This window comes from Cyprinodon tularosa, unplaced genomic scaffold (assembly GCF_016077235.1).
Source record: "Cyprinodon tularosa strain WSP-4 unplaced genomic scaffold, ASM1607723v1 ctg264, whole genome shotgun sequence".
In the NCBI taxonomy this organism is placed as follows: domain Eukaryota; kingdom Metazoa; phylum Chordata; class Actinopteri; order Cyprinodontiformes; family Cyprinodontidae; genus Cyprinodon; species Cyprinodon tularosa.
The window spans coordinates 1-26,058 of record NW_024038968.1 but is presented as its reverse complement, the minus strand read 5'-3'; the positions used below and the strand labels follow the sequence as shown (position 1 = coordinate 26,058).

The 26,058-nt window shown below is 42.6% G+C and overlaps 1 protein-coding gene across 2 annotated transcripts in view; it reads left to right on the top strand.

Moving 5' to 3' along the window:
* The window catches only part of LOC119786081 (plexin-B1-like), a 75,613-nt gene extending 51,894 nt beyond the window's left edge, over window positions 1-23,719 (top strand). For both annotated transcript variants that reach the window (XM_038289168.1, XM_038289169.1), the window contains exons 3-4: window positions 21,749-21,836; window positions 22,455-23,719. In XM_038289168.1, the coding sequence (XP_038145096.1) occupies window positions 22,465-23,700 (1,236 nt within the window). In that variant the 5' untranslated portion in view covers window positions 21,749-21,836; window positions 22,455-22,464 and the 3' untranslated portion in view covers window positions 23,701-23,719. The remainder of the gene's footprint in view (window positions 1-21,748; window positions 21,837-22,454) is intronic.
* The last annotated feature ends 2,339 nt before the right edge of the window (window positions 23,720-26,058 follow it).

Sequence of the window (26,058 nt, the reverse complement as noted above, 5' to 3'; positions counted from 1 at the left end):
TATTGACGCGGTATCGATCTATTTTACTAACAAAATCTCACAAGAATTTGCAAAATATCACGAGAGTTTGTAACAGAACGAGGAAATTTCACCAGATTTTGAAAGTAAAATAGATCGATACCGCGTTTTTAAAAATCTATTTGATATCAGCATATGAAAATATATTTGAGTATATTATTTTTCAAAGTGTCAGAAATGGATAACAAAACTGCTATTTTCAATGACTACTTATTTTTGTCCAGCTTTAACATCAGTATCGATATCGGTTATCGGCTACATGAGTTTTAAAATATCGACATATCGGATATCGGCCAAAATCCCAATATCGTGCATCTCTAATCCATTTTACTCTTCCTGAATCTGACTTTATTACATTTACGCAGAAATGGAGGAGGATTTTTTTTCCCATTGGGAAACTAGGGCCACTAAATCAATGATATTATTGGATCTCTGCTAAAATGTGTTTCTATTCCCTGCTTTCAGATCCAGTTAGACAGAAGTGTGTGTTTTGGTATTTTTTATGGTTTTACTTGTCTGGTAGAAGTTGCTGTGGTGTCATCAGTCTTTTTCCACATGTTCAGCACACAGAGATCACAGTTCAAGACCAGCTTTGTGTTTTGGAGACATTCTTTTATGTGAAACCAAACAGCCGGTAAATCCAGGCAGCTCCGTGACGATGCAGGATCAGACGGGCTGGTGTCAGCAGGCGGAGCAGGAAGCCTGCTGTTAACCACACTAATGCTTCCGTCGTTTAGCGCCTCGGTGTGAATGTTTGCCTTGAAAAATGGTCAGAATGATGAGAATCACACACGGTGTGAAACAAACCAATCCAAAACTCCTCTGGCTTTGTTCTGAGAAAACGACCATGAATAACCTGCAGTGGCGCCGCAGGTTTTCTGTTGGTGGTTTTTCACAGCTTCGGGCATCTTGGCTGTTCTTTGCTGTATGAAAATGAGAGAAGGTAATTTCTCCCTCTTTGTTACACTGGATCATGTGAATCATTTTGGCATAAAAACCAAACCGTAGAACTTCCCTTCCTGGGATTTCCTGAGAGAAGAAACTCCTCTTTTTAACGCCTCCATGGTGCTGAAAGTTTATGTATGAAGATATTATCCTTCCTTAACCCTTTACATAAACGGATGCATTAGAAGTATTTCCATTAGAATCAGAAATATCCCTCATGGCTCTGAAGTGGAAGCGCTGAGGTGTTTAAGAAGCCAAATATCTGCATGACGTCGCTGGGTGTTTGTCTGCCAGACCTCAGCACAGATTCAGAGTCTTCAGGTCCAGAGCAGCGATGCTGGAAAACATCCAGACCTTAAACAGAAGTTAGTGAGAACACGGAGAAGGCAGCATGATGTAAGCTCTGATGGGGGGGGGGTCTGGTTCTCAGCATGCTGCTGTTTTTAACATCATTTTAGTGGCTGCAGAAAGGTGGAGTTCAGGAAAGGCTGATGTGCTGCATCGTACCTGCAGCCACATGGATTTAAAAAAGACCTGATGTTACTAACAAACAGAGCATTAAAGGAATAGTACACCCAAAACATGATTAGCCTTCATTTTCTACTCACCCCCATGCTGAACAACACTCTGGAGTACTTTTTTGATATCTCAAATGCATCTGGAGATCTGGGAGGCTTCTTGCTGTCTGCTGACATTCAAATAATGGAGGTCTATGGCGCCCGAGGCAGAAAGGTCCATAAAAGTCCACAAAAAACGTGTCAATATTCCTCCATACTGCTCGTCCAATGTATTCCAAGCGTCCTGAGTGGGTAGCGTCCATAATTTACTCGAAACAAAGTCATTTAGAATGTTTTTAGAGCATAAACAGTAGTGTATAGGATTTCCTGAAAGCGCGTTCACGAGTCTACGGAAACCGCGGCAGACCAAACCAGATGAAAGTGCGCATTCAGCTCGGCAAAGAACTCATGCTCTTCCTCAACACTGAAGTCCTCAGACATTTTTCTTTTGTTGTTTCTTTCTTTGCACAGGTAAACAGCACATTTCTTCTTCTACGCTTGCATTATCGGCAGAGCAGACGCTGAATGCGCACTTTCATCTGGTTTGGTCTGCCGCGGTTTCCGTAGGCTCGTGAACGTGCTTTCAGGAAATCCTATACACTACTGTTTATGCTCTAAAAACATTCTAAATGACTTCGTTTCGAGTAAATTCTGGACGCTACCCACTCAGGACACTTGGAATACATTGGACGAGCAGTATGGAGGAATATTGACACGTTTTTTGTGGACTTTTATGGACCTTTCTGCCTCGGGCGCCATAGACCTCCATTATTTGAATGTCAGCAGACAGCAAGAAGCCTCCCAGATCTCCAGATGCATTTGAGATATCAAAAAAGTACTCCAGAGTGTTGTTCAGCATGGGGGTGAGTAGAAAATGAAGGCTAATCATGTTTTGGGTGTACTATTCCTTTAAAGCTGTAAAACACAAATAAAAGAGCAATTCCCAGATGCTGATCAGCAGCTTTAGCTGGAGCCAAAATTCAGGAATTCTTTGTTAATCCCAAAGAGAAATGTAATGCTGCTGTAACTGGTTGGTTGTTTTTAACCAGCTGTCGCCGTTGATCCTCTTTGGGAGCCGTTTGTAAAGTTAAGCAGTCAAAAATTAGGAGCAATATTTACGGTTTAACTTCCTAAATATTTCCAGGCCCGGCGTCTTTCTGCATGGAGTCTGCATGTTCTCCCTGAGCATGCATGGGTTCTCTCCGGGTACTCCGGCTTCCTCCCACAGTCCAAAAACATGACAGTTAGGTGAACAGCTGGAGATAGACTGCAGCACCCCTCGCCACCCTGCTTGGGATAAGTGTGTCAGAAAATGGATGAATGACCTCCGTATTTTTCTCTTAAAATTCACTAAATAACCTTAAATATTGCTCCTAATTTTTGTCTACCTAACTTTACAAACGGCTCCCCATCGTCCTCTGTAGCTGCCTGTCCTGCAGCTGCTCTGGTTGAGCCTCTGACTGAAGACAATCTGATGAAGAGGATGCTCCCTGTCCTGCTTCGTTCTGCTCGTTATGCTACCAGCTAATATGTTTCTATTATTTTGATCCAGTTGCTGTTTCATGTAACGAATTATTTGTTAGATTCAGTATTCTTTCTTGAACCTCATTAGTTTTTTTTTTTTTTTTACTGTATTTTATTTATCTTTGCTGCCTGATTAAATGAACTCCAGCTGAGATGTTTTCTACTTTCCAGCTTATTTCTCCTCTGCATAAGAAAAAAAAAAATGAGCCTGTTTCCATAAGCAACACACCCCTGATGTTTTATGAAGGCAACGCTGTGGAAAAGCAGCATATATCCAGGGGGACCACAAAGAGAGGCTTTGTGCACCGGTGTGTTTTACACTCAGCCTTCAGAGAGGAGCAGACAACACAGCAGTCATGCTAACATTTACCCTTCGCTGCCCTTATTGCCCAGGCAGACGCAGAAAGGAGCCTTTATTTGTTTCTACATCGGTGTGTGTGTGTGTGTCCCTCATGAGAGCATGCTATCCCTGTTGTTCAAATTCACCTCTTCAAGAAGTGAAGGGCAGAAAGCAGCCTTGGTGTTATGCTGGAGTCGCCACAGCTGATGTTTCTCAGAAGAAAAGAGGATTACAGCTCTGGATATTTGCAGGTGAAGCATAGAAAGCTTGGCTTTAAGTTCCTGACGGCCTTAAAAGAACCCCCCCCCCCCCCCCCCCCCCCCCCCCCCCATAGGATCCAAACTTTTTTCTTAAATAGAGTGATGTTAAACCAGTAAAGATAACCTCATTCAAAAATTAACATTTCTTAACCCTGGTGGCGTCCCATCTGGCTCACTGTGACCAATGCCGTTTGTTTTCAATTCATTTCAGTTTATTTCTATAGCTCCAATTCACAACACTTTATAGAACCAGATCAACCAGATCATCCAGTCAGATTGATTCAAAGTTTTCTATCTAAGGAAAACCAGCTGATTGCATCGACTCATTGACTCTTCAGCAATCCCTCACACTAAGCATGCTTGTAGCGACAGTGGAGAGGAAAAACTCCCTTTGAACAGGAAGAAACCTCCAGCAGAACCAGGCTCGGTGTGAGCGGCCATCTGCTGAGGCCCACTGGGGTTCAAAGAGACAGAAGCAGACATAGAAAAAGAAGCATAGATACAAAATGCAGCTGTAAAAGGCGGCCCCGTCCAGGAAACACACAGCCAGGCAGACGAGCTCCGAGCCAGCTCCCATGTCAGAGGATGAAGAGAGCACATCCAGTTAGTCACAGTCAGAGAAACAGGACTACACTGGAAAACAGGCCAAGCTCCAACATCTAGAAACAAAGGTGTTGATGGCAGCAGCACAGCTGATATTTCTCTCCAGGATGGAGTCACAGCCAAACAGGAACAGACCAGATGAAGCTACTATGAGAAAAAGCAGAGAGAGCAGAACGTTAGAGATTGAACCAGACATGGGCAATGTGGAGTCAACAAGTCATCTCCATGTCATGTATTTGTTCTACCCAGCCACTGAAGCAGGTGAGTCCAATCTTCACCGTGAATTAACCTGTGCAGATTGAACTCACCTGGTTAATTGGCTGGGTAGATTAAATACATGACATGGAGATGACTTATTGACTGCACATTGCCCATGTCTGGATTGAACTAACAGATTCTGCAGAGTGGGAGAATAGAGATAGAAGGAAGCAGAGAAAAATAGAAACTGCTGCTCTACTGTAATGTGACTTTTGATGTTTTACAACAATTTATTTACAAATTCAAAGAATATAATCAAATATTTGATTATATAGCGGTTGGCTAGCTGAATTTGTAAGTCTTTGCACGCAGGAGGCCCTGGGTTCGAATCCCTGCCGGGGCGGAATGAGCTGCCAGTCCGCGTCCTTAGGTGAAACCCTTCATGCTAATGCCTGCTTTGTAAGTCGCTTTGCATAAAAACGTCTGCTAAAGACATAAACATTTATGTAAAACATGCGTCGGCTAAAAATCATTAAATGAAGAGCTTCTCCATCATCTGACGCAGAGCATAAAATGTTGTTAAAACTTCCCAGCTGAATAAAATCCTCCATGTTCTGTGTGTCTCTGGAAGTGAAACTCCAGCCTTATTGTGGCTTTAACCTCCACAGAGCCACGGCATCAAGGTGAGCTCCTTCCTGCAGTCTGTCTCTGCGGGACGATAAGCCGCCATCTTTGCTTCACTGATCAGAACATTTAAAAGTCAGGTCAAAGTCCTCCTGTAAATAGAGAACTTGTAAAAAAATGGCCAAAAAGACTATAAACACTAATTAAAAGGCTAAAAATGGTCTTTAGTCTTGTGCATTCCATAAAAACATTGAACACGTTTTCAGACTCGTTTAAAACACCTCGATTAATAACTGATAAAAACCAGTTTGTGGCGATGGCGCCGTGTTAAACCCTCCACTGGAGATCACCAGTTTGTTTTTTTAATTGGAGGCTTGTATAAAGTCCCACACTCAGAGGCTTTTTTCCGTGTGTTTCTGTCCAGATGCAGACCGGCCGGTTCTGGAGAGGTTGTCGGTTAATGACTTTTGTAGAGCTGTGGTAAAGGTCTTTCTGGTCCATATTGGATCAAACCATTCTCTGTGGGTCCAGGCTGGAGAGCAGAGGTCCGCTTTGTTCTAGGAAACAAGGATCCAGGATCAGGCCAGGAATGTGCAATAAAAACTAAGAGGTTTAGCTAAACCCAGACGAGGCCAATGTTGGTATATGTCCTTTCTTCATGACAGAAAACAATGCATTTATAACCTTTCTGGTACCAAACGTATTGTTGTGTCTGATGTATCTGAGCTCCACAAAGAAATGAGACGCATTAAATGTCTTTCCAGCAGTTTATCCTCCCTGCAGCTTTTTTCCTGTTGAATTTCTTAGCCGAATCTGAGGGCAGAGTACCGGCTCACAGCAGCAGGGGACGGAGAAACGGCTGCTTCCTCTGAGAGCACCTGTCCTCTCTGCTCATAGTGATTAGGCGATACTTCTGGGATAAATGATCAGGTGTTTATAGCAGGAGCGGTCTCTCATCTTTAGGCCCCGTCCACACAAAGTCAAAACGAACACGAAACGCTAATATTTTCCAGAACGTTTGTCGTAAAGACGGAGACGTAAAATAAATGTGATCGTCCACACGAATGCATGAAAACGCTGCAAAATGTATGCCAGGCCTGTAAGTGGTGCTGTGGTGCCAAAGCAAAAATAGGCGACGAAATGTTGGGCATGCGCAGTAATATTTATACATGGTTGCCCTGCGGGTCCATTTTGGTGGTTCAGTCAAATTCAGGTGCTGAACTATGTGGTCCATATTGCTCTGTTCTTCCTGGAGATATTCCAGAAGAAGAAGATTCTGTTGTAAGCCCGACAGCAGGGTGAGTAGCATGAGCAGCAACCATTCAACACAGTACGGCGCCATTGTTGTTGTGATACTGTGTCGCGCATGCGTGTTTAGAGGCGACGCTATGACGCATGCGTGTAAGAAAAAAAATGCGCTTAAAGATGGAAACGCGAAAACGGCGTTTCAAAATCTTCCCACTCTGAAGGCCTGATAAAAAAAGATCGTTTACAGACCCCGAAACGTCGGCTTCGTGTGGATGAGAGGCTGGTTTGGTGAAAAATTTGTGCGTTTAGGCCAGGGTTTGACTTCGTGTGGACGGGGCCTGAGTTATCCTGCTCCACCATGCTGATGAAACAGGAACACGGACGGCCATCAGAGCTACAATGACATCATCATCCAGCATGAACCAGGCAACTTTCCGCGATTCCCAGGCTTTTCTTGGATATCCCCCCTTTTTTATTTTTCTTCCTTCCCACAGTCCCCATGTGCCAGTTAAACTCTTTCTGGGATCAACCTTAAAAGGCCTTTTTCGGTTTTGAACTTTTCCGATGTAAGGTAATCCTGCGGCGTGCTGCACAGATGGAGAGGGCTTCCTCTTTCTCAACTTTATTCTGATAATGTGTGCATAGTTCTCCTGGCCGTAATGAGCATGTTGAAACACAGGCTGTAATTTGCCTGTGAGGACATTGCCTCATGAAAGGCTAAATATGCATCAGCATTAGTGTGTATGAGCGCACACACACTCACACACGCTCCCACTGCTTCTCCCTCGTCCATCCAATCACTGTGCTTTCATGGAGCCCATCTCCGTAAAGTTCGTGGTAGTTTAATTAGAAATCATTCTGCTGTATCTGAGTTTTGACTTTGTTTTGTTTTGTTTTTTTTATCCCAAGAATAAATTCACACCCTCTAAATTGAACCGTTTTGAATCGAGTAGCTTTAAGTTTCCTCCAGAAAACGGCTGAACTGCCCCTGAGAGCAATAGCCAGGTAACCCCCCCACCTCTGTTTTTGATCTACGAGCAGAAGATGGACGACAGTCTGGAAAGGCATTAAGTCGGACGAGGCTGGCAGCATGCAGCTGTGGCCAGAGCTATTCTAAGATCTGGGCAGAACCAGAGCCGGTGGGACACGGCAAAGCAGTGTTGGAGGTTGTGTTTAGCCAATTAGCCCCAGGATAAGTAGTGACCCACCTACTGGGGATCAGCAGAGCCACCGACTTCAAAAGCTTGACTTATGTGTTCCTTTTTCCACTTCTAGCTTCCTGTATTCAGCTATTTTAATTCTAACTGTGAAGCATAGAGAATGTTAAAGATTTCAGTTTCCTTTCAGAGAAAGATGTCGGCGTGAGGTGGCCCCTCTGTCCTCCGTCGCTCCTAGCAATAACAGCAAAGCTAACAACCGTTCTGGTCTGAACCATACAGCTGCTAACCAAAGAAGAAGACACATGGTGGAGGTGCTTAATGAGGAGGAAGCTCTCCGTTGGTCCTTGAGGTTAGAGCCAGAGATAAACCGGCGGTTTGCTCTGCCTCGGCCTGTCACACCAGGACCGTAAAGTTTAACAACCGTGGGAACTTCCTACCCGCTCAGAGGCCCCAAACTGCTCCATGTCAGACCACCGATGATCTTCATGCCCTTTCAAAGCCCAGTGGAGCTAGTAGTCTTCTTAACAAGAAACCAAATTTCTCAGTCATACGCTTAAATTTGCTTTCCTGCCAAACCAATAAGAAGAGCCAGATCCAGTGCTGGGTGCAGGTCCTTGCATGATGGTAGGAGTACGAACTTTAGAAAGAACAGATTACAGTCAATTCAACAGTGACCTCTGGACAAGCAAGCTTTTAAAGTCATGAAAAACTGAAACCCTGGAGGGGAAAATGACTAAAGGGGTTGTGCAATATAAACTGAAAACACATCTGAAATTAAGAGTTTCCTTTAGCATAATTATCTCCAAAATTATGTTGATATTCTACCTGCACATAATGAATATATTAAGTAGAACTGGAAGTTGTAGTTAAATATTATGTCATTTAAATCAACGGTAATTAATTTTAGTAAAATTGTTATTTCCAGTGTTATTAACCGCTAACCTGGACGTCTTGAATGGGCTGTTTAAAATCCAAGATGTCTTCAGTCAGTAAACGTCAATTACTTTGTTTATAATTCAAACAGAGTTATTAATCATTAACCAGAAGGAAAACATCAGTCTTTGGGCGTTTCTCAATATGCGTTCTTGAGCGTTCTCGTGTGCTCGTGTACTCGTGACACGTCATCAGCCTCAGTCCGAGTACCGTTCCAATTCTCGAGAACGCCAGATCGAGAACGCATCAAATCCCCGGATGGTGTTCTCGCCCCGCCCTCTTTATCGAGCATGCATCAGAGCAGACTTGTGCGTTCTTCAGACTGACCGCTTCCCCAGAATGCCCCGCGGCCGCAGCTTGATTCCAGACAGCGCTCACAGTGGTAAGTTAAACATTCCCTTTTCTGCTGCTGTTGTTCTTCAAAAGTACGTTTTGAAATCGTTTGAGGCGATATTATACATTGAAGCCTCCCTGTGTGGTCTGTTTACAGAGTTAGTGCGAAATTTAAAAAAAAAAGTCCGACATTGAGCGGACCAGAGTGACAAGCAGACCTCCGAGGGTAACCGCAGCCAGGGCTAATGTTACCCCGTCTGTAGTGCACTTCTCTCGGTCTAGTTATGTGTGAACTACCGCTCGTTCTGATGGCGTTTTTTTTGCGGTTCGGTAATTTTTTTAATGTTTTTTAAGCTTTAGAAATTAAAAATATTGTTTTCAAAATGTTTTGTGTAGGGAATAAATAGTTTTGACTGTTAAAGAAATGCTAAACAACGTTGCCTGTGATGACGTCACGAGTACGCTTCTGCTCCAATACACATACGTGCTTGCGTGCTCGCGTTCTCGTCAAGTCCGATCTTCCTGCGTTCTCGCCAAGAACGGACTTGACGAGAACGCGAGTACGTACTCGCGTTCTCGTGAATTGAGAAACGGCCTTTGTCTGTTCCAGTGTGAGGTGGTGGTTGGTCCCGAGTGGTTGGGACAAACGGGTCATGGTCCCAGGCCCCGGACAGAGGGGGGGGGTAGAAATCATTTTTTTAGAAAATAGTTATAATAATATTTGAGATTAGAGTAACTATCCATATAAATATAATTATACTAGGGATGCACGATATAATCGGCCCCCTATCGGTATCGGCCTTAAAACTGAATATCGGACATCTGCCACCCCACCGATATTGAACCCGATATTTGATCAGCTTCTGAGTTTCTAAAGTCTAAAAAAATATAAAAAATACTACTTCTTCCTCAAAAACTTCTTTTTTACAGACTTAAAAACTTCTAAAGACGAGGGAAAAAATATTGATACATTAAAATGCTGATGAAGGTTCTCAGTCATCCAGGTCATAGTGGATATTTTTTGAATTTTTACGGAATACATTAAAATATCCCAATATCTTCATATGCTGATATATTGCCATTTAAAAACACCATATCAATCTCTTTTACTAATGAAATATTGCTATATGTCATCGTTATGCTACGAAATCCCCCGAAAATTCACCAAATGTTGCCATATTTTTATATGTTGATGTATTGACGCGGTATCGATCTATTTTACTAACAAAATCTCACAAGAATTTGCAAAATATCACGAGTTTGTAACAGAACGAGGAAATTTCACCAGATTTTGAAAGTAAAATAGATCGATACCGCGTTTTTAAAAATCGATTTGATATCAGCGTATGAAAATATATTTGAGTTTATTATTTTTCAAAGTGTCAGAAATGGATAACAAAACTGCTATTTTCAATGACTACTTATTTTTGTCCAGCTTTAACATCGGTATCGATATCGGTTATCGGCTACATGAGTTTTAAAATATCGGCATATCGGATATCGGCCAAAATCCCAATATCGTGCATCCCTAATCTATACTATACTATATACTATATGTAATATGTTTTCTTTAAATATGGGGCTATTAGAACTCCCCCCACCTCAGCATAAAATGGTTTCACCAGGACGACGGCGGGTTGCAACTTTTAAAGTTTGTTTGGCTGCAAACTAAGAAGGTCAGGTTTCCAGAAAAAAAAACTGTGTTGTCCCCAAGCTGTCAGCCTGCTAATGAATGAACATGTGGATTTTCTTTTGGATTTTTCTCCCTGCAGCAGGAACCTGGTTCTGGTCCATCTGCAGCAGCAGCAGCAATCAGCCTGAGCAGGAGGCTGATTGCTGGTGTTGCTGTAATTGTACACCCTGCGCTGTAACGGCTACTGAAGCATGGAGTCTGTTTGTTGATGGAAAGGTAATGACTGATTAGAAATGTCTGTGTTTACTTTGTCCCCTCGCTGTGTTTCTGTCTCCCCTACAATAAGCTCTAGGACCCTCTGAAAGATTGTTTACCTTCCAGTAATGTTGCTAATTAGAATCGTCCCCCCCCCCCTTCTGAGGAGGCGTGGGTGTTGAGTTTAGGCAGCGGTTATAATTAATGGCTGCTCCTCTCTGTAGTCACATTCCATCAGAGCAGGCTGACCAATGAGGCCTGCTGCTTTCCTGGCTCCTCCTGTTCTCTGCTGCTCCTTCTGCACAGTCTGGGTTCTTCAGACGTTCTCTGTCTCGCTCTCTGATGTGGTTCTCCTTCGTTCTTTGGCTGAAAGGAAAGCGGAAGTGAGCAGAATGAGTGGAGGAAGTGGACCGTGTTGAATGTGTCTGTTTTTTTACCGCTCCGTCCATCAGCTTCGCTAGAGGCTGTTTACAGCTGGAAGATCTCATTTCCTCTGATCCGGTTTCAGATCTATAAGCTTCCACATGGTGATTACTAAAGCACCTTAGGAGAGCTGGACCCAAAGGTTTCATCTTCTTATCAAATCGTTCTTATTTTGAATCAGAAGTTTACCTGGACTAACGGCAGACATCAGAGGCATGAAGCCAGCTCAACCTACTGGGTTCCTCCCAGTCTATCCAGTTTAACCAGTCCACAATAACCGTAATCAGGATCAGCGGTACCATCGAGCTGGTTATCAACTTTCTAACTCAACTTAAAGTGATCGAATGTAAACAGTGTGGGAGAAAAATGCATTGATATGGAAGTTCAGAGCATTAATATAAATGGTGCAAATATGTAGAGTTTTGGTTTGGCGTGATGCAGAGTCTGTGACATCATTTAGAGTTTTCTCAACAGTTCATCAGTGTGATGGCGGTGGGGGAGAAGCTGTAGCAGAACCTGCTGGTCCTGCATTGAATGCTGGGAAGCCTCTTCCCAGAGGGCAGCAGGGAGAACAGTCCATGGTGGGGGGGTGAGGGGTCATTGATGATGTCACAGGCTCGGGACACGCAGCGCTGGGATGAAATGTCTTTAATGGAGGGAAGAGGAGCCCCCATGATCCTCTCTGCTGTTCTCACCTTCTTCCAGTCTGAGGCGCTGCAGCCTCCACACCACACAGTGAGACAGCTGCTCAGAACGCTCTCTATGGAGCTTCTGGAGAAGGTGGGGAGGATGGGGGGGCAGGTGGGCTCTCCTCATCCTCCGCAGGAAGTCCAATTCCTTCATCAGCTCATCACTGACTGGTTGCCTAATTTCCCACTAATTTCCCATGACCATACATGCAACCTGGGATGCAGGGAGGGTGGAATGCCTGCTGGTCGCGCGGCTCTTATAGAAGTAATTTTCCTCATGATATAAAGGATCTTTTCAGAATTTGCTCTAAAATTTTTATTCAGATGTACTTTTTTATTTAGTTTGTTATATCAAGGAATGATTGAAATATTAAGGACATTATACAAGAGAAAACAAATTCAGGATACTTAGAAGTTTGTTTGTGAAAAAGGAAGAAAAGTGTTCTAACAGCATTTTGGTGTTTCAGTTCTTTTATTCCGATGTTTTCTCTGAATTAAATCTAATCTTCAATTCAAAGACGTCATCATTTCCTAGCCGCTGATTGGCTGCTGGCTGGAGCGTTTTCTAGGAAAAGCTCTATGAAAGCTGCCCCGAAGCAGCTTAGCTGTTCAGAGTACGTTACCATTGTGACCAACCTCGCTGAAAACAAATCCAGCTTGGTGGTTACCGGAGAGTCAGGGTTAAACCTGAAGATATCTGGATAACTTCGTGCTTCAGGCCTCTGAAAGATTCAGGCGTGAACTGATCTGATGAAGGAAGAAGCACGATGGCGCTAACAGAGCGCCGCTTCCAGCGTTCTGAGGCTGCGACACGTTTCATGTCGCAGAGGAAAGTGCCGCTGTATGACGAGTGCAGGAATGTGAAACGCCATCATCTGACCCCTGACCTCTAGCAGGGCAATGGAGGTTTCCCATGTAACAGTTTTAGTCCAGTCATTAAAATAATCAGCAGCTGCTTGAAACAGAACAGAGGTTAATGAGGAGCTTTAGATCGTCTCTGCAGTCCTCAGTGAGAACAGCAGAGACCTGCAGGTTCTGCAACAGCTTCTCCCCCACCGCCATCAGACTGCTGAGAAAACACTTGATCATGTCACAGACTCTGCATCAAACTGAACATATCAATGCGTTTTTTTGGAACATCTTTTTTTCTCCCACACTGTTAACATTTGATTACTGCTGCACTTTAAGGAATGGAAATGACATGACAGCTGTACAAAATGAAAGTTCGTTTTGTATATATTCAATAAAAGTTAGGTAAGGCTGAAGCGTTTACAGAAACCAGGACTGAGTTCCTTCCATCCAGAAAACAACACGGAATAATCCTGGAAAAAAAACGTAATCTGGGAGAAACTCTCAACCCTTCCAGAAATGAAAGTCTGAAGTCTGAGGAGAATAAGATCTCAATGTGAAATAAAGAGGAGATGCTAGTGGGTGGAGAAACGGTTAGATGGATATTAATTCATTTAGTCCATCATCCCATAACGGACAGACGGTAGAGTAGCAGCCATTCAAAATGGCCGAATGGCAGGAAAATCCCCTCCAACTTCCAGCCTCTGGCCTTCTCCTGGGCGTGCTTTTTTAACTTTCACTGAATTACAGGATCTGACCAGGAGATGGCGCTTCTCTTTACATCTTAAAGGGGAACGCCGTTTTTTTACACTGGCCCCTTGATTTTACATTATTACATCATGTTCTACTCACCCATATGAGTTTAGTGTCATTTGGAGCCGAGTGTGTATGATGTCATCCACGCGCGCCGCTACCGTTCCTTCATCCTGTCCGCTGGACTGCTGCTAGTTTTCCTCACATGCCTGGAAGATGTCTAGTGCTGCTACCACAGATGATCTCGCTCTCCAAATGAACGATTCAGATTAGCAAGAATGAATAGAAGAGGTAGAGCGTAGCCGCCTGTGGCCCGGGCTGCCTGTCACTACTACAGTCCGGCGCGGATGACGTCATACACACTCAGCTTTGTTTTAAAAGATATATATATATAAAATATAACCGCAGTTGTCTGGGGGACAGTGATTCTCCTACATGTTATGAATGCTGGCGTACCATAAAGAATAAATGATGAAGTTACCTGGATATACAGTGGGGCAAAAAAGTCTTTAGTCAGCCACCAATAGTGCAAGTTCTCCCACTTAAAAAGATGAGAGAGGCCGGTAATTTTCATCATAGATATACCTCAACTATGAGAGACAAAATGAGGAAAAAAAATCCAGAAAATCTCATTGTCTGATTTTTAAAGAATTTATTTGCAAAATATGGTGGAAAATAAGTATTTGGTCAATAACAAACAAGCTAGATTCCTGGCTCTCACAGACCTGTAACTTCTTCTGTAAGAGGCTCCTCTGTCCTCCACTCGTTACCTTCATTAATGGCACCTGTTTGAACCCGTTATCAGTATAAAAGACACCTGTCCACAACCTCAAACAGTCACACTCTAAACTCCACCATGGCCAAAACTAGAGAGCTGTCAAAGGACACCCGAAACAAAATGATAGACCTGCACCAGGCTGGGAAGTCTGAATCTGCAATAGGTAAACAGCTTGGTGTGAAGAAATCAACTGTGGGATCAATTATTAGAAAATGGAAAACATACAAGACCACTGATAATCTTCCTCGATCTGGGGCTCCACGCAAGATCTCCCCCCGTGGGGTCAAAATGATCACAAGAACGGTGAGTAAAAATCCCAGAACCACACGGGGGGACCTAGTGAATGACCTGCAGAGAGCTGGGACCAAAGTAACAAAGGCTACCATCAGTAACACACTACGCCGCCAGGGACTGTACATGTCAAGGCCCGTCTCAAGTTTGCTAGAGAGCATTTGGATGATCCAGACCATGACTGGGAGAATATCATATGGTCAGATGAAACCAAAATACAACTTTTTGGTAAAAACTCCACTCATCGTGTTTGGAGGAGAGAGAATGCTGAGTTGCATCCAAAGAACACCACACCTACAGTGAAGCATGGGGGTGGAAACATCATGCTTTGGGGCTGTTTTTCTGCTAAGGGACCAGGATGACTGATCCGTGTGAAGGAAAGAATGAATGGGGCCATGTATCATCAAATTTTGAGTGAAAACCTCCTTCCATCAGCAAGGGCATTGAAGATGAAACGTGGCTGGGTCTTTCAGCATGACAATGATCCCAAACACACCGCCCGAGTAACGAAGGAGTGGCTTCGTCAGAAGCATTTCAAGGTCCTGGAGTGGCCTAGCCAGTCTCCAGATCTCAACCCCGTAGAAAATCTTTGGAGGGAGTTGAAAGTCCGTGTTGCCCAGCGACAGCCCCAGAACATCACTGCTCTAGAGGAGATCTGCATGGAGGAATGGGCCAAAATACCAGCAACAGTGTGTGAAAACCTTGTGAAGACTTACAGAAAACGTTTGATCTCTGTCATTGCCAACAAAGGGTATATAACAAAGTATTGAGATGAACTTTTGTAACTGACCAAATACTTATTTTCCACCATATTTTGCAAATAAATTCTTTAAAAATCAGGCAATGTGATTTTCTGGATTTTTTTTTCTCATTTTGTCTCTCATAGTTGAGGTATATCTATGATGAAAATTACCGGCCTCTCTCATCTTTTTAAGTGGGAGAACTTGCACTATTGGTGGCTGACTAAATACTTTTTTGCCCCACTGTAAATCCAATATATAATCCTGAGGTTGTGAGTTCGATCCCCCACTCCCACGGACTGCCACTCTGGGTCCCTGAGCAAGACCCTTAACCCCACATTGCTCCCCGGGTGACACAAAACCCATATGGGTGAGTAGAACATGATGGAATTACGTAAAATCAAGGGCCAATGTAAAAAAAAACAAACAAAAAAAACTGTGTTTCCCTTTAATGTCCGCAAATCATGACAGAGTGTTTTAGTACAAAGATTGATGTTGAATAAGGGATCTTAGGGGGCCAGCCAAGGCCCCATCAAGGTAAGTGGGGGAATTTTGAATGGCTACTACTAGGGATGCACGATATAATGGGCCCCCTATCGGTATCGGCCTTAAAACTGAATATCGGACATCGGCCACCCCACCGATATTTAACCCGATATTTGATCAGCTTCTGAGTTTCTAAAGTCTAAAAAAAAAAAAAAAAATACTACTACTTCTTCCTCAAAAACTTCTTTTTTACAGACTTAAAAACTTCTAAAGACGAGGGAAAAAATATTGATCCATTAAAATATCCCAATATCTTCATATGCTGATATATTGCCATTTAAAAACACCATATCAATCTCTTTTACTAATGAAATATTGCTATATGTCATCGTTATGCTACGAAATCCCCAGAAAATTCACCAAATGTTGCCATATTTTTATATGTTGATATATTGACGCGGTATCGATCTATTTTACTAACAAAATCTCACAAGAATTTGCAAATTATCACGAGAGTTTGTAACAGAACGATGAAATTTCACCAGATTTTGAAAGTAAAATAGATCGATACCACGTTTTTAAAAATCTATTTGATATCAGCATATGAAAATATATTTGAGTTTATTATTTTTCAAAGTGTCAGAAATGGATAACAAAACTGCTATTTTCAATGACTACTTATTTTTGTCCAGCTTTAACATCGGTATCGATATCGGTTATCGGCTACATGAGGTTTAAAATATCGGCATATCAGATATCGGCCAAAATCCCAATATCGTGCATCTCTAGCTACTACTTTAGGTTTGATCAAAGCAAGTTAGGTCTGCAACTAAAGATTATTTTGCTAAACTGTCTATTATTTATTTGATTAATGGATTAATAATTAAACAGCCAAAGGTTACTTAAAGAAGATTTTTTTATGAAATTAAACCAGGTTTAAACTAAAACTTTTCAGCTAAAGGCAGGTTTTAGAGTCTCTAAACTCCAGTTAACAATTAATCAACTAATAAATTAGTTGATTATTATTTTCAATAATTGATTAATCTGATTAATAGTAAATGATGATCCAGGCAGGATTCTCTGTGCTTGTTCCCCCCACAGCACGTTTCTGCATCATTTTAAAATGGCTCCTATCAGCAGGCAGAGATTGCATGGAGGCCCGTACACATTTCAGTTTTTTGGGAGTGGGGGGTGGGGGGGTTGGCCTTGAGCCAAGCTGTTACCCTCATTCCCACATCCAGAAGATTTGCCCTAACAAAGCAGGCTTTCTAATGCCCTGTGCAGCAGAGAAAGAAGCTCTGAGCGTGAAAGACGGAGCTCTCCACTGCTGCCATGAATGCTCGCTCTCTCTTTTCAGACTTTTTTGCCTTTCCCAGCTTTTGTCCAACTCCTCATCCTGCAGGCTTCCAGCAGATCTGCCCGAACTTGTTAGAGATCCATGTTGGCAGTGAAGGAATGCTGAAAGGCTGAGGAAATGGTGTTTCCCAAAGTAACGACTGGCAGCAGAATCATGGAGGCACAGGGCCCCAGGTCAGGACAGGGATGACCCCTGAAGCGCCGTCAGTGGGACTTTAATCTGCTCTGCATCAGACAACCATCCAGTAATGTGCTTTTCTAACAAACAGTGGAGGGACTGATTGTTTAGCTGTTTTAAGCAGAAGCCTTAAAAAAATCCACCATTTTGCAACAACTATAACAGTTTCATTTCAAAGCGGAACAGCTGGGCGTTTTTCTAGATTCACAGCAAACTATAAGTCTATAAAGTATATATAAAGCAGGTATCAGGAAAAAACGCAAATCAGAGAAAACTGCAGATGTGTTGGAGGTGAAGTTGTCCTTTACTTTGTAAAATACATATAAATGTATTTTACAAATATTACGATGATGATGAGAAGCAGTGATGCAGCCATTTTTCCATATTATTGAGAATCTTCTGTATAAACTGGAGCGAAACATCGGCTGGAAGCTATTAGCATCTTTATTCTGCAGGTGTTCACTGCTTATTGAAGCATTCAGCAGCCGTGCCCTGAGGTCGCATAAGGTGCAGCGCCGCACCCTTTGTTTGCTCTCCATGGTTAATGTTTGCTTTGATTTGATAATTTAATTCAGTGTATTTATATAGCGCCAATTCACAACACACGTCATCTAAAGGTACTTTACAGTTCAAACAGGTCATCCAGTCAAATTGAAGATGATATTTCTCTCCAGGATGGAGTCACAGTCAAACAGGAACAGACCAGATGAAGCTACTATGAGAAAAAGCAGAGAGAGCAGAACGTTAGAGATTGAACTAACAGATTCTGCAGAGTGGGAGAATAGAGATAGAATGAAGCAGAATGATGAAAAAGGGGTCCCTATGTCCTCCAGCAGTCTAAGCCTATAGCAGCAGAACTATAGAGATAGCTCAGGATAACCTGAGCCACTCTAACTAGAAGCTTTATCAAAAAGGAAAGTTTTAAGCCTAGCGTTAAAAGTAGACAGGGTGTCTGCCTCACGGACTAAGGCCCCGTCCACACGAAGTCAAAACGAACACGAAACGCTAATATTTTCCAGAACGTTTGTCGTAAAGACGGAGACGTAAAATAAATGTGATCGTCCACACGAATGCATGAAAAAGCTGCAAAATGTATGCCAGGCCTGTAAGTGGCGCTGTGGTGCCAAAGCAAAAATAGGCGACGAAATGTTGGGCATGCGCACTAATATTTATACATGGTTGCCCTGCGGGTCCATTTTGGTGGTTCAGTCAAATTCAGGTGCTGAACTATGTGGTCGATATTGCTCTGTTCTTCCTGGAGATATTCCAGAAGAAGAAGATTCTGTTGTAAGCCCGACAGCAGGGTGAGTAGCATGAGCAGCAACCATTCAACACAGTACGGCGCCATTGTTGTTGTGATACTGTGTCGCGCATGCGTGTTTAGAGGCGACGCTATGACGCATGCGTGTAAAAAAAAAAAAAATGCGGTCAGAGCTTAAAGATGGAAACGCGAAAACGGCGTTTCAAAATCTTCCCACTCTGAAGGCTTAATAAAAAAAAGATTGTTTACAGACCCCCGAAACGCCGGCTTCGTGTGGATGAGAGGCTGGTTTGGTGAAAAATTAGTGCGTTTAGGCCAGGGTTTGACTTCGTGTGGACGGGGCCTAAAACTGGTAGTTGGTTCCACAGGAGAGGAGCCTGAGAACTAAAAGATCTGCCTCCCATTCTACTTTTAGAAATTCTAGGAACCACTAGTAAACCTGCAGATTGAGAGCGAAGTGCTCTGTTAGGAACATAAGGAACAATCAGATCTCTGATATCAGATGGAGCTTGGCCATTTAAGGCTTTATATGTGAGAAGGAGGATTTTAAATTCTATTCTGGATTTAACAGGAAGCCAATGAAGAGAAGCCAGGATAGGAGAGATATGATCTCTCTTTTTCATTTTCATCAGAACTCTGGCTGCAGCATTTTGGATCAGCTGAAGGCTTTTAAACATTTCTTTTCATTTTAGCTGAGATTAATGTGACATTTGTTACATTAATCTAAAGCAATAAAGTAGGGATGCACGATATAATCGGCCCCCTATCGGTATCGGCCTTAAAACTGAATATCGAACATCGGCCACCCCAACGATATTTAACCCGATATTTGATCAGCTTCTTAGTTTCTAAAGTCTAAAAAAAAAATATTTAAAATACTACTTCTTCTTCTTCCTCAAAAACTTCTTTTTTACAGACTTAAAAACTTCTAAAGACGAAGGAAAAAATATTGATCCATTAAAATATCCCAATATCTTCATATGCTGATATATTGCCATTTAAAAACACCATATCAATCTCTTTTACTAATGAAATATTGCTATATGTCATCGTTATGCTACGAAATCCCCTGAAAATTCACCAAATGTTGCCATATTTTTATATGTTGATATATTGACGCGGTATCGATCTAATTTACTAACAAAATCTCACAAGAATTTGCAAAATATCACGAGAGTTTGTAACAGAACGATGAAATTTCACCAGATTTTGAAAGTAAAATAGATCGATACCGCGTTTTTAAAAATCGATTTGATATCAGCGTATGAAAATATATTTGAGTTTATTATTTTTCAAAGTGTCAGAAATGGATAACAAAACTGCTATTTTCAATGACTACTTATTTTTGTCCAGCTTTAACATCGGTATCGATATCGGTTATCGGCTACATGAGTTTTAAAATATCGGCATATCGGATATCGGCCAAAATCCCAATATCGTGCATCCCTACAATAAAGGCTTAAAATAAAACCTGGCATCACATATCGGGGATCAGGATGTCGGAATAATCTGTACTGGATCGGCTTTAAAAACAGCATCGGCCAATCTCCACTGTAGATGTTTTTATCAGAATCAAATCAGACTCTGGGTTTGTGACGGTAGATAAACGACATCACAAAGCTCGCATAGATCTAGATTTTTAAGACAGTGGAATTAATCAATAAAAACTACAGAAGTATATTAACCCTTTCACGTGTTAATTTATGATTAACTCAGTCAAGATTTTTTTTTACTGTTTTTATACATCCTTAGGTACGACAGTGTGTCAGAGCCAGGCTATATTTATTTTTTTTTTTATACGAGAATAAAGTTGAAAAAATGACGAGAAAGAAGTCATCATAAAGCAAACCATTTCAGAAAGAAAGCTTCCAGCTCAGAGTCGTTCTGATACAATAACTTCACATGATGCTCCACATTCCTCATTTTAGGGAAGACGGAGCTGCTTGGAAGAGTTGACATAAAATACAACTTTACGAATTTTATTCTCATAATATTCTCATATTTAGAAAGAAAAATCTGTTGCCTGGTCCTAATCTTTATTCTGTCAAGAAAAATGTATCTGTCCACTCCAGAGTACTTAATGCATCTTATACAGTAAAAAAAAAAATCAATATACCCACAAAGTATAGATATAGCTACGGATATACTTGTAATGCAGTTTTCCCGTTGTAATATGGTATTCTGTTGGAATGTTTTTTTCTCTGCTCCTCGTAGCGACCAAAATATCCAAGGTGTTTGGTATTTTTCCCTGTGCGTCAGCCATCTTGGTTTCACTGCCTTTTTTTCAGTGCAATGATCAACAAATGGGATTCTTCTGTATGGGATGTTTAACGGTCTGATTGTTTTTTACTCTCTTCTGGATCAAGAAGCAGTTTTTTAATTGGATTTAGATTCTCTGCATGGCCTGAGAGAAGAGTTCAGTTCAGTCGTTAATGGCTGTGTGCTGAGTTACTCCGTTTTACCACAGCGCCCCCTCTGGTCGGAGATGAGGGAATGGTTGGTGTCTTGGCGCTGAAGCCGGGCAAACATTGTACAATTTTTTTTTCAATTGTTGCTCGCAGCTACAGCTCAAACTGTACGTCTAAAAACCAGGTGGGACTCAGCTCCGCAGTGAGATGGCGCTACTCGGACTCGTCTATCCAGAAACCAACCTAGTAGAAGAGGAATATAAAGCTCACTAGAGTGAAACGCGCTGCCTTGGATATTTGGGCAATTTTGTGCTGAAAGCCCTAAAAAGAAAAGTCGATGACATATTTGGATAAAGACATGGCTGAGCTACGAGGCTACTACGGTCTGTCAGTTTGAAAGAAAGAACTACTACAAAAAATCGTAGAGTGTATGCCCGGCTTTAGGGGACTGGATCATAGAGTGAACCGATGAGGCCCCCAGTTATCGTCGTAGTATTTGTTTGATCCTTTCCAGTCCATAAAACCAGCAGACTCAAAAGTGGCTGCATTAGAGGACAGCTGCCTGGGCGTGTAAGCGATGCCAGTACTCCCAGTGCACCCAGTGTGCTGTTGGTATGGAAGTATCAGCTTTGTGTTTTGGGGCATAAACAGACCTGAAACTCTGGATCGTTTCCCCATGGAAGGAAGATGTGTGTCACTGGAGTGCTGATAAACCTGAAGAGGAATTATGGGAAATTGTGTTTTTGGTCAGAGCTGCTCCTCCATCTCTAAAATCCTGTCAGAACAGGTGGAAAAATTCTACCAGTGATCAGCACCCCCACACACCCACACACGGTCGCATATCTCTAGTTTAGGGAGTAAATCACACCTGCTCTTATTACGGTTTTCTTTTCACTGTGCCGCAGGTGACGTCCAGAAGGATGCATTTCTGACCGGAGCAGCTAGGAGGTCAGGAGGTCACATACCTCTGGAAGGCACCACTAGAAGCAAATGGTAAGATTCTTATTTAGAAAACGAAAGAAACAGTGTGAGCGGCCATCGGCTGAGGCCGACTGGGGTTCAAGGAGACAGAAGCAGACATAGAAAAAGAAGCATAGATACAAAAGGCAACTGTCAACCAGCTCCATGGACGAGCTCAGTTGATGATGTTGTTGGATATCTTTGGGGTACCTTCTGCTAACCAGGTTTCAGTTAAATCCTTAAGATCTAGCCATAGGCCTGTGGGTTCAGTGTTCCCGTCTTTACATACTGCTCTTAGATTAACAATTAAATGAAGAATTTAGTAGCTGTAGTTTAGCTCATATAGCGTATCTACAGCGATGGTGCAATGATTGTATCAGAATACATGTAGTTAGATCTGTCCTGATCGAGTCACTTTGATCTCCGTTTATGGAGCTTCAGGATCTCCATCAGATCATGTCGGTTCCCTTCTGATGCATCTCTTTGTGTTGGTTATATGGTAGAGAGCAGATGTTTGGTCTGCATTAATGCCTGAGCTTTGCTTCCTGCCAATATCCCCAAAGGCCCCTGAACAGGAAATGAAGGCAGAACCCTTGAAAGTTCTGTTATTCTGGATGTTTCTTGATGTCTGAAATGGTTTCTTGTCCTCAGCTCTGCCGCCATGCCTCCTGGGACGGTGTGTTGTCTGTCAGCATGGACGGTCCAAACCCTGCGGTGCCTGGTGCTTGTCACCGTTGGCTGGCCACTCTTTCCGGCGTTCAGAGGTGTTGCAGGAGGATCAGACTCTTCCCACTCGGACCTTTATCCGACTTTCATGGGGAACAACACGGCGTTTGAGCACCTGGCCCTGCATCCTGACCCCCAGGTTGGATGGGTCTACATCGGGGCCCGGGATCGGCTGTTCCAGCTGAACCCCTTACTGCAGCTCCGGGTCCAGGACGACACGGGCCCGGTCACAGACAGCCCAGAGTGTTTACCTCCTGTGACAGAGAGCAACTGCCCTCAAGCCAGGGAGACCAGCAACCACAACAAACTGCTGCTGGTTGACCCCTTCTCCAGAGAACTCATCACCTGTGGGAGCGTCAACCAAGGAATCTGTCAGAAAAGGAATCTGACATCAATCAACCAGGTGCTTTTTTCCACAGAGAGGCCAGTGGATACTCAGTATGTTGCAGCTAACCACCCCAATGTCAGCACCGTTGGTCTCGTGGTCCGCCCCCACCCGGACAGACAACCGCTGCTGTTTGTGGGACGGGGTTACACCAGCAGCCATCCACCCATCTCCACCAGGAACCTGGCCCAGGAGCCCATCTTTTCTTACGAGGAGACCGCCAAATTGGCCGTTGCTGGCCGTCTCTCGGAGTACGACCATCACTTCGTGGCTTCGTTTGCCCACCGCCACCACGTCTACTTCTTCTTCTACAGGCGGGACCTGAAATCGCAGTCTAGGGAGTACCGCACATATGTGTCACGTGTATGTTTGGACGATCAGGCCTATTATTCATATGTGGAAGTGCCGCTGACGTGTCGCTCTAGGGCAGGAAAGAACTACAACCTCCTCCAGGCTGTGAAGCTCGGCTTCTCCAAGAGCGGCGCTAGGAGCGAAGCCTCAGAGATCCTTCTTGGAGTCTTTTCCACTCATTTGACCTCTTCACCTCGGCCAAGCGAGGACTCTGCTCTGTGCATATTTAACCTCCAAGATGTAGACCGCAGGATTAACTCCACCAGAGACCTGTGCTACACGCAGATGGGCAGAGAGGCAGGATCAGAGGCAGCCTACATCGAATATGAAGTCAAGTCCAACTGTGCCAACCTTCCAGAGGTGAGTCCAACGCTCCGCCATGTTGTTTCTGGTTTCATGGTTAACTCTGCTGAGTTTAACCCACAACTGGCCTGACGTAGTTTGACATTTTGCTTAAATCTTAATTCAGTGGACTTCTTGTAAAGTAAGGAGGGAATTTTGTTCAGTTATTACAGTTATTTAGTTATTACAGTTATTACAAAGAACATGCTTTGTAAATGGAAATTTAAAAAAAAAATCCAGAAACTAAACTTTGAAAAGAAGAGAGGTTTTGGAAGTAACTGCTGTTTTCTCAGAGTTTTTTTTTTTACTCTTTGTTTTCAATTCTTTTTTACAGATTTTATTTTTCCAGGCGTCTCTTTTTCAGTTTGGGTTTTACCAGTGGCAAGCGGTGCATTTGGCCCCTAGGCCTTTAGTGGGCACCCCTCAACTTTATCTACTGCTTAAACCCTTGACGTCAAGGGGTTAATATTGACGCTTTTGCATTTTAATAAAATAAACCAGCAATAGTGTGGCGCAGATACAACAGAGGAAGCTCAGTGTGAGGATGAATACAGAGACCAATTAGCAAATAGCCCCGTTAAGACGACAGAAATTCTCTACTCTACAACCAATGCTCCACCATGTTTACATCATCAGATTAGATATGCATCTAATCACCAGATAAAACGCGCATAAAGGATGAAAATAAAATATTTCAAACTAGTAGACATGCTGATTATTTATAAACAACATTGATCCTTCTGTCTTTGTGCAGGAAGTCTTAGTATCTCCATTTAGCATCAGCCATTGAGGTCAGAAACACTAAATGCAGATTTTAGGGAATCTAAAATGTAGATTGTCGTTAGCTTAACTTGGCTGTAAACAATTCGCTCTAACTGACCAATCAGAGGACAGAAAATGCAGACGTAGGGGCGGGCCCACTAGCTGGCCGAATCTGAAATCTGACTGGTTGAAGAAAATATTCCTAATAATGTTGTTAAGGTAACATCAGCAGCGATGCTGATTCAGAAGACCCTGGGAGGATTTGGTTGACATGGCAACACACTAAGGCTGAAATCTGATTGGACAGAAAATATAGAGACCAGATAAATGTAATGGAAGCAGCGCAGCAAAGAGAAACGCCACGAAATGAAGAGAACGGATTTTGGAATAAATTAATAAATCATGAATGTAGGTTAGTGTTTCTGGTTGATTTTAGGTCAGCAGTGAAGGCTTGAAGGTCCTGACCTGAGTGTTACTAATTGCATTCCTTTGCGGCTGTTGACCAATAGAATGATCTGATTTTCAGTGGAAAGCCTGCCCCCCAGAGGGGAAGAGAGTGATCTGCAAACACAAATAGAAAATAATAAACTTCAGAAAACCCAATCTGGAAAAAATAAGTTTAAAAATTAAATTTAAAAATGCATTTTTAATTAGATAAATCTAAAAATAAAATCTGATTAAAACATCAAAGTTACTCTCAAAGCTCTGTTTGATTCAGAAGCTTTTCAAAGTTTGATGGATTTCATTTTTTCAAACTTCCATTAAAAATGTGTTTGTTTTGTTTTGACATGAAGGATACGGATGGCGTCATCCTGGGATGGCATACCAAGTGTTTTTATTTCTCTTTACCATGGGGTGGGGGTGGGGGTACCTGAAACAACACTATAATCACTAACTGTCTCATTGTTGTAGATGATTTTATCATTTTTTTTGTTTTATGAAAGAAGAATGTTTTATAATTTTTTTTTATTCCATCCTGCAAACATCTAATTTGACCAATCACAGGCACCGGATGCTTGAAGCCATGTGGTAATCGGGTCATTATTTCCATTAACAGTTTTAGAGGAAAAAAAGGGAGCGTAATAAAAACTATTTCCATTATATTTCCAGTTATATCCTGCATGTGTATTCCATTAGCTAAGGGAAAACAGAGCAGGTCTCCTCCCTGCTGTCTTTGCTCTGACTGCCTGACAGCTGCCTGTGAGACGGTGCTGAGGGAAGCAGACTCTCAGCAGAACCGATCCGTTTACCTGATATCTGAATTAAATTTAAATCTGCTAATAACCAGAAACCGTTCTATATCTAATGCTTTATGTTGTTTTAACATGTTTTTTTATTTTTTCTGAGCCTAGGTTCAAATGCTGCCTTAAGCCTGGCTTTAAAAGGCGCATCAAGCCTGGCTTTAAACGGCACATTAATACTGGATTTAAACAGTGCATCAAGCCTGGCTTTAAACGGCACATTAATACTGGATTTAAACAGCAGATCAAGCCTGGCTTTAAACGGCACATTAATACTGGATTTAAACAGTGCATCAAGCCTGGCTTTAAACGGCGCATCAAGCCTGGCTTTAAACGGCACATTAATACTGGATTTAAACAGCAGATCAAGCCTGGCTTTAAACGGCACATTAATACTGGATTTAAACAGCAGATCAAGCCTGGCTTTAAACGGCACATTAATACTGGA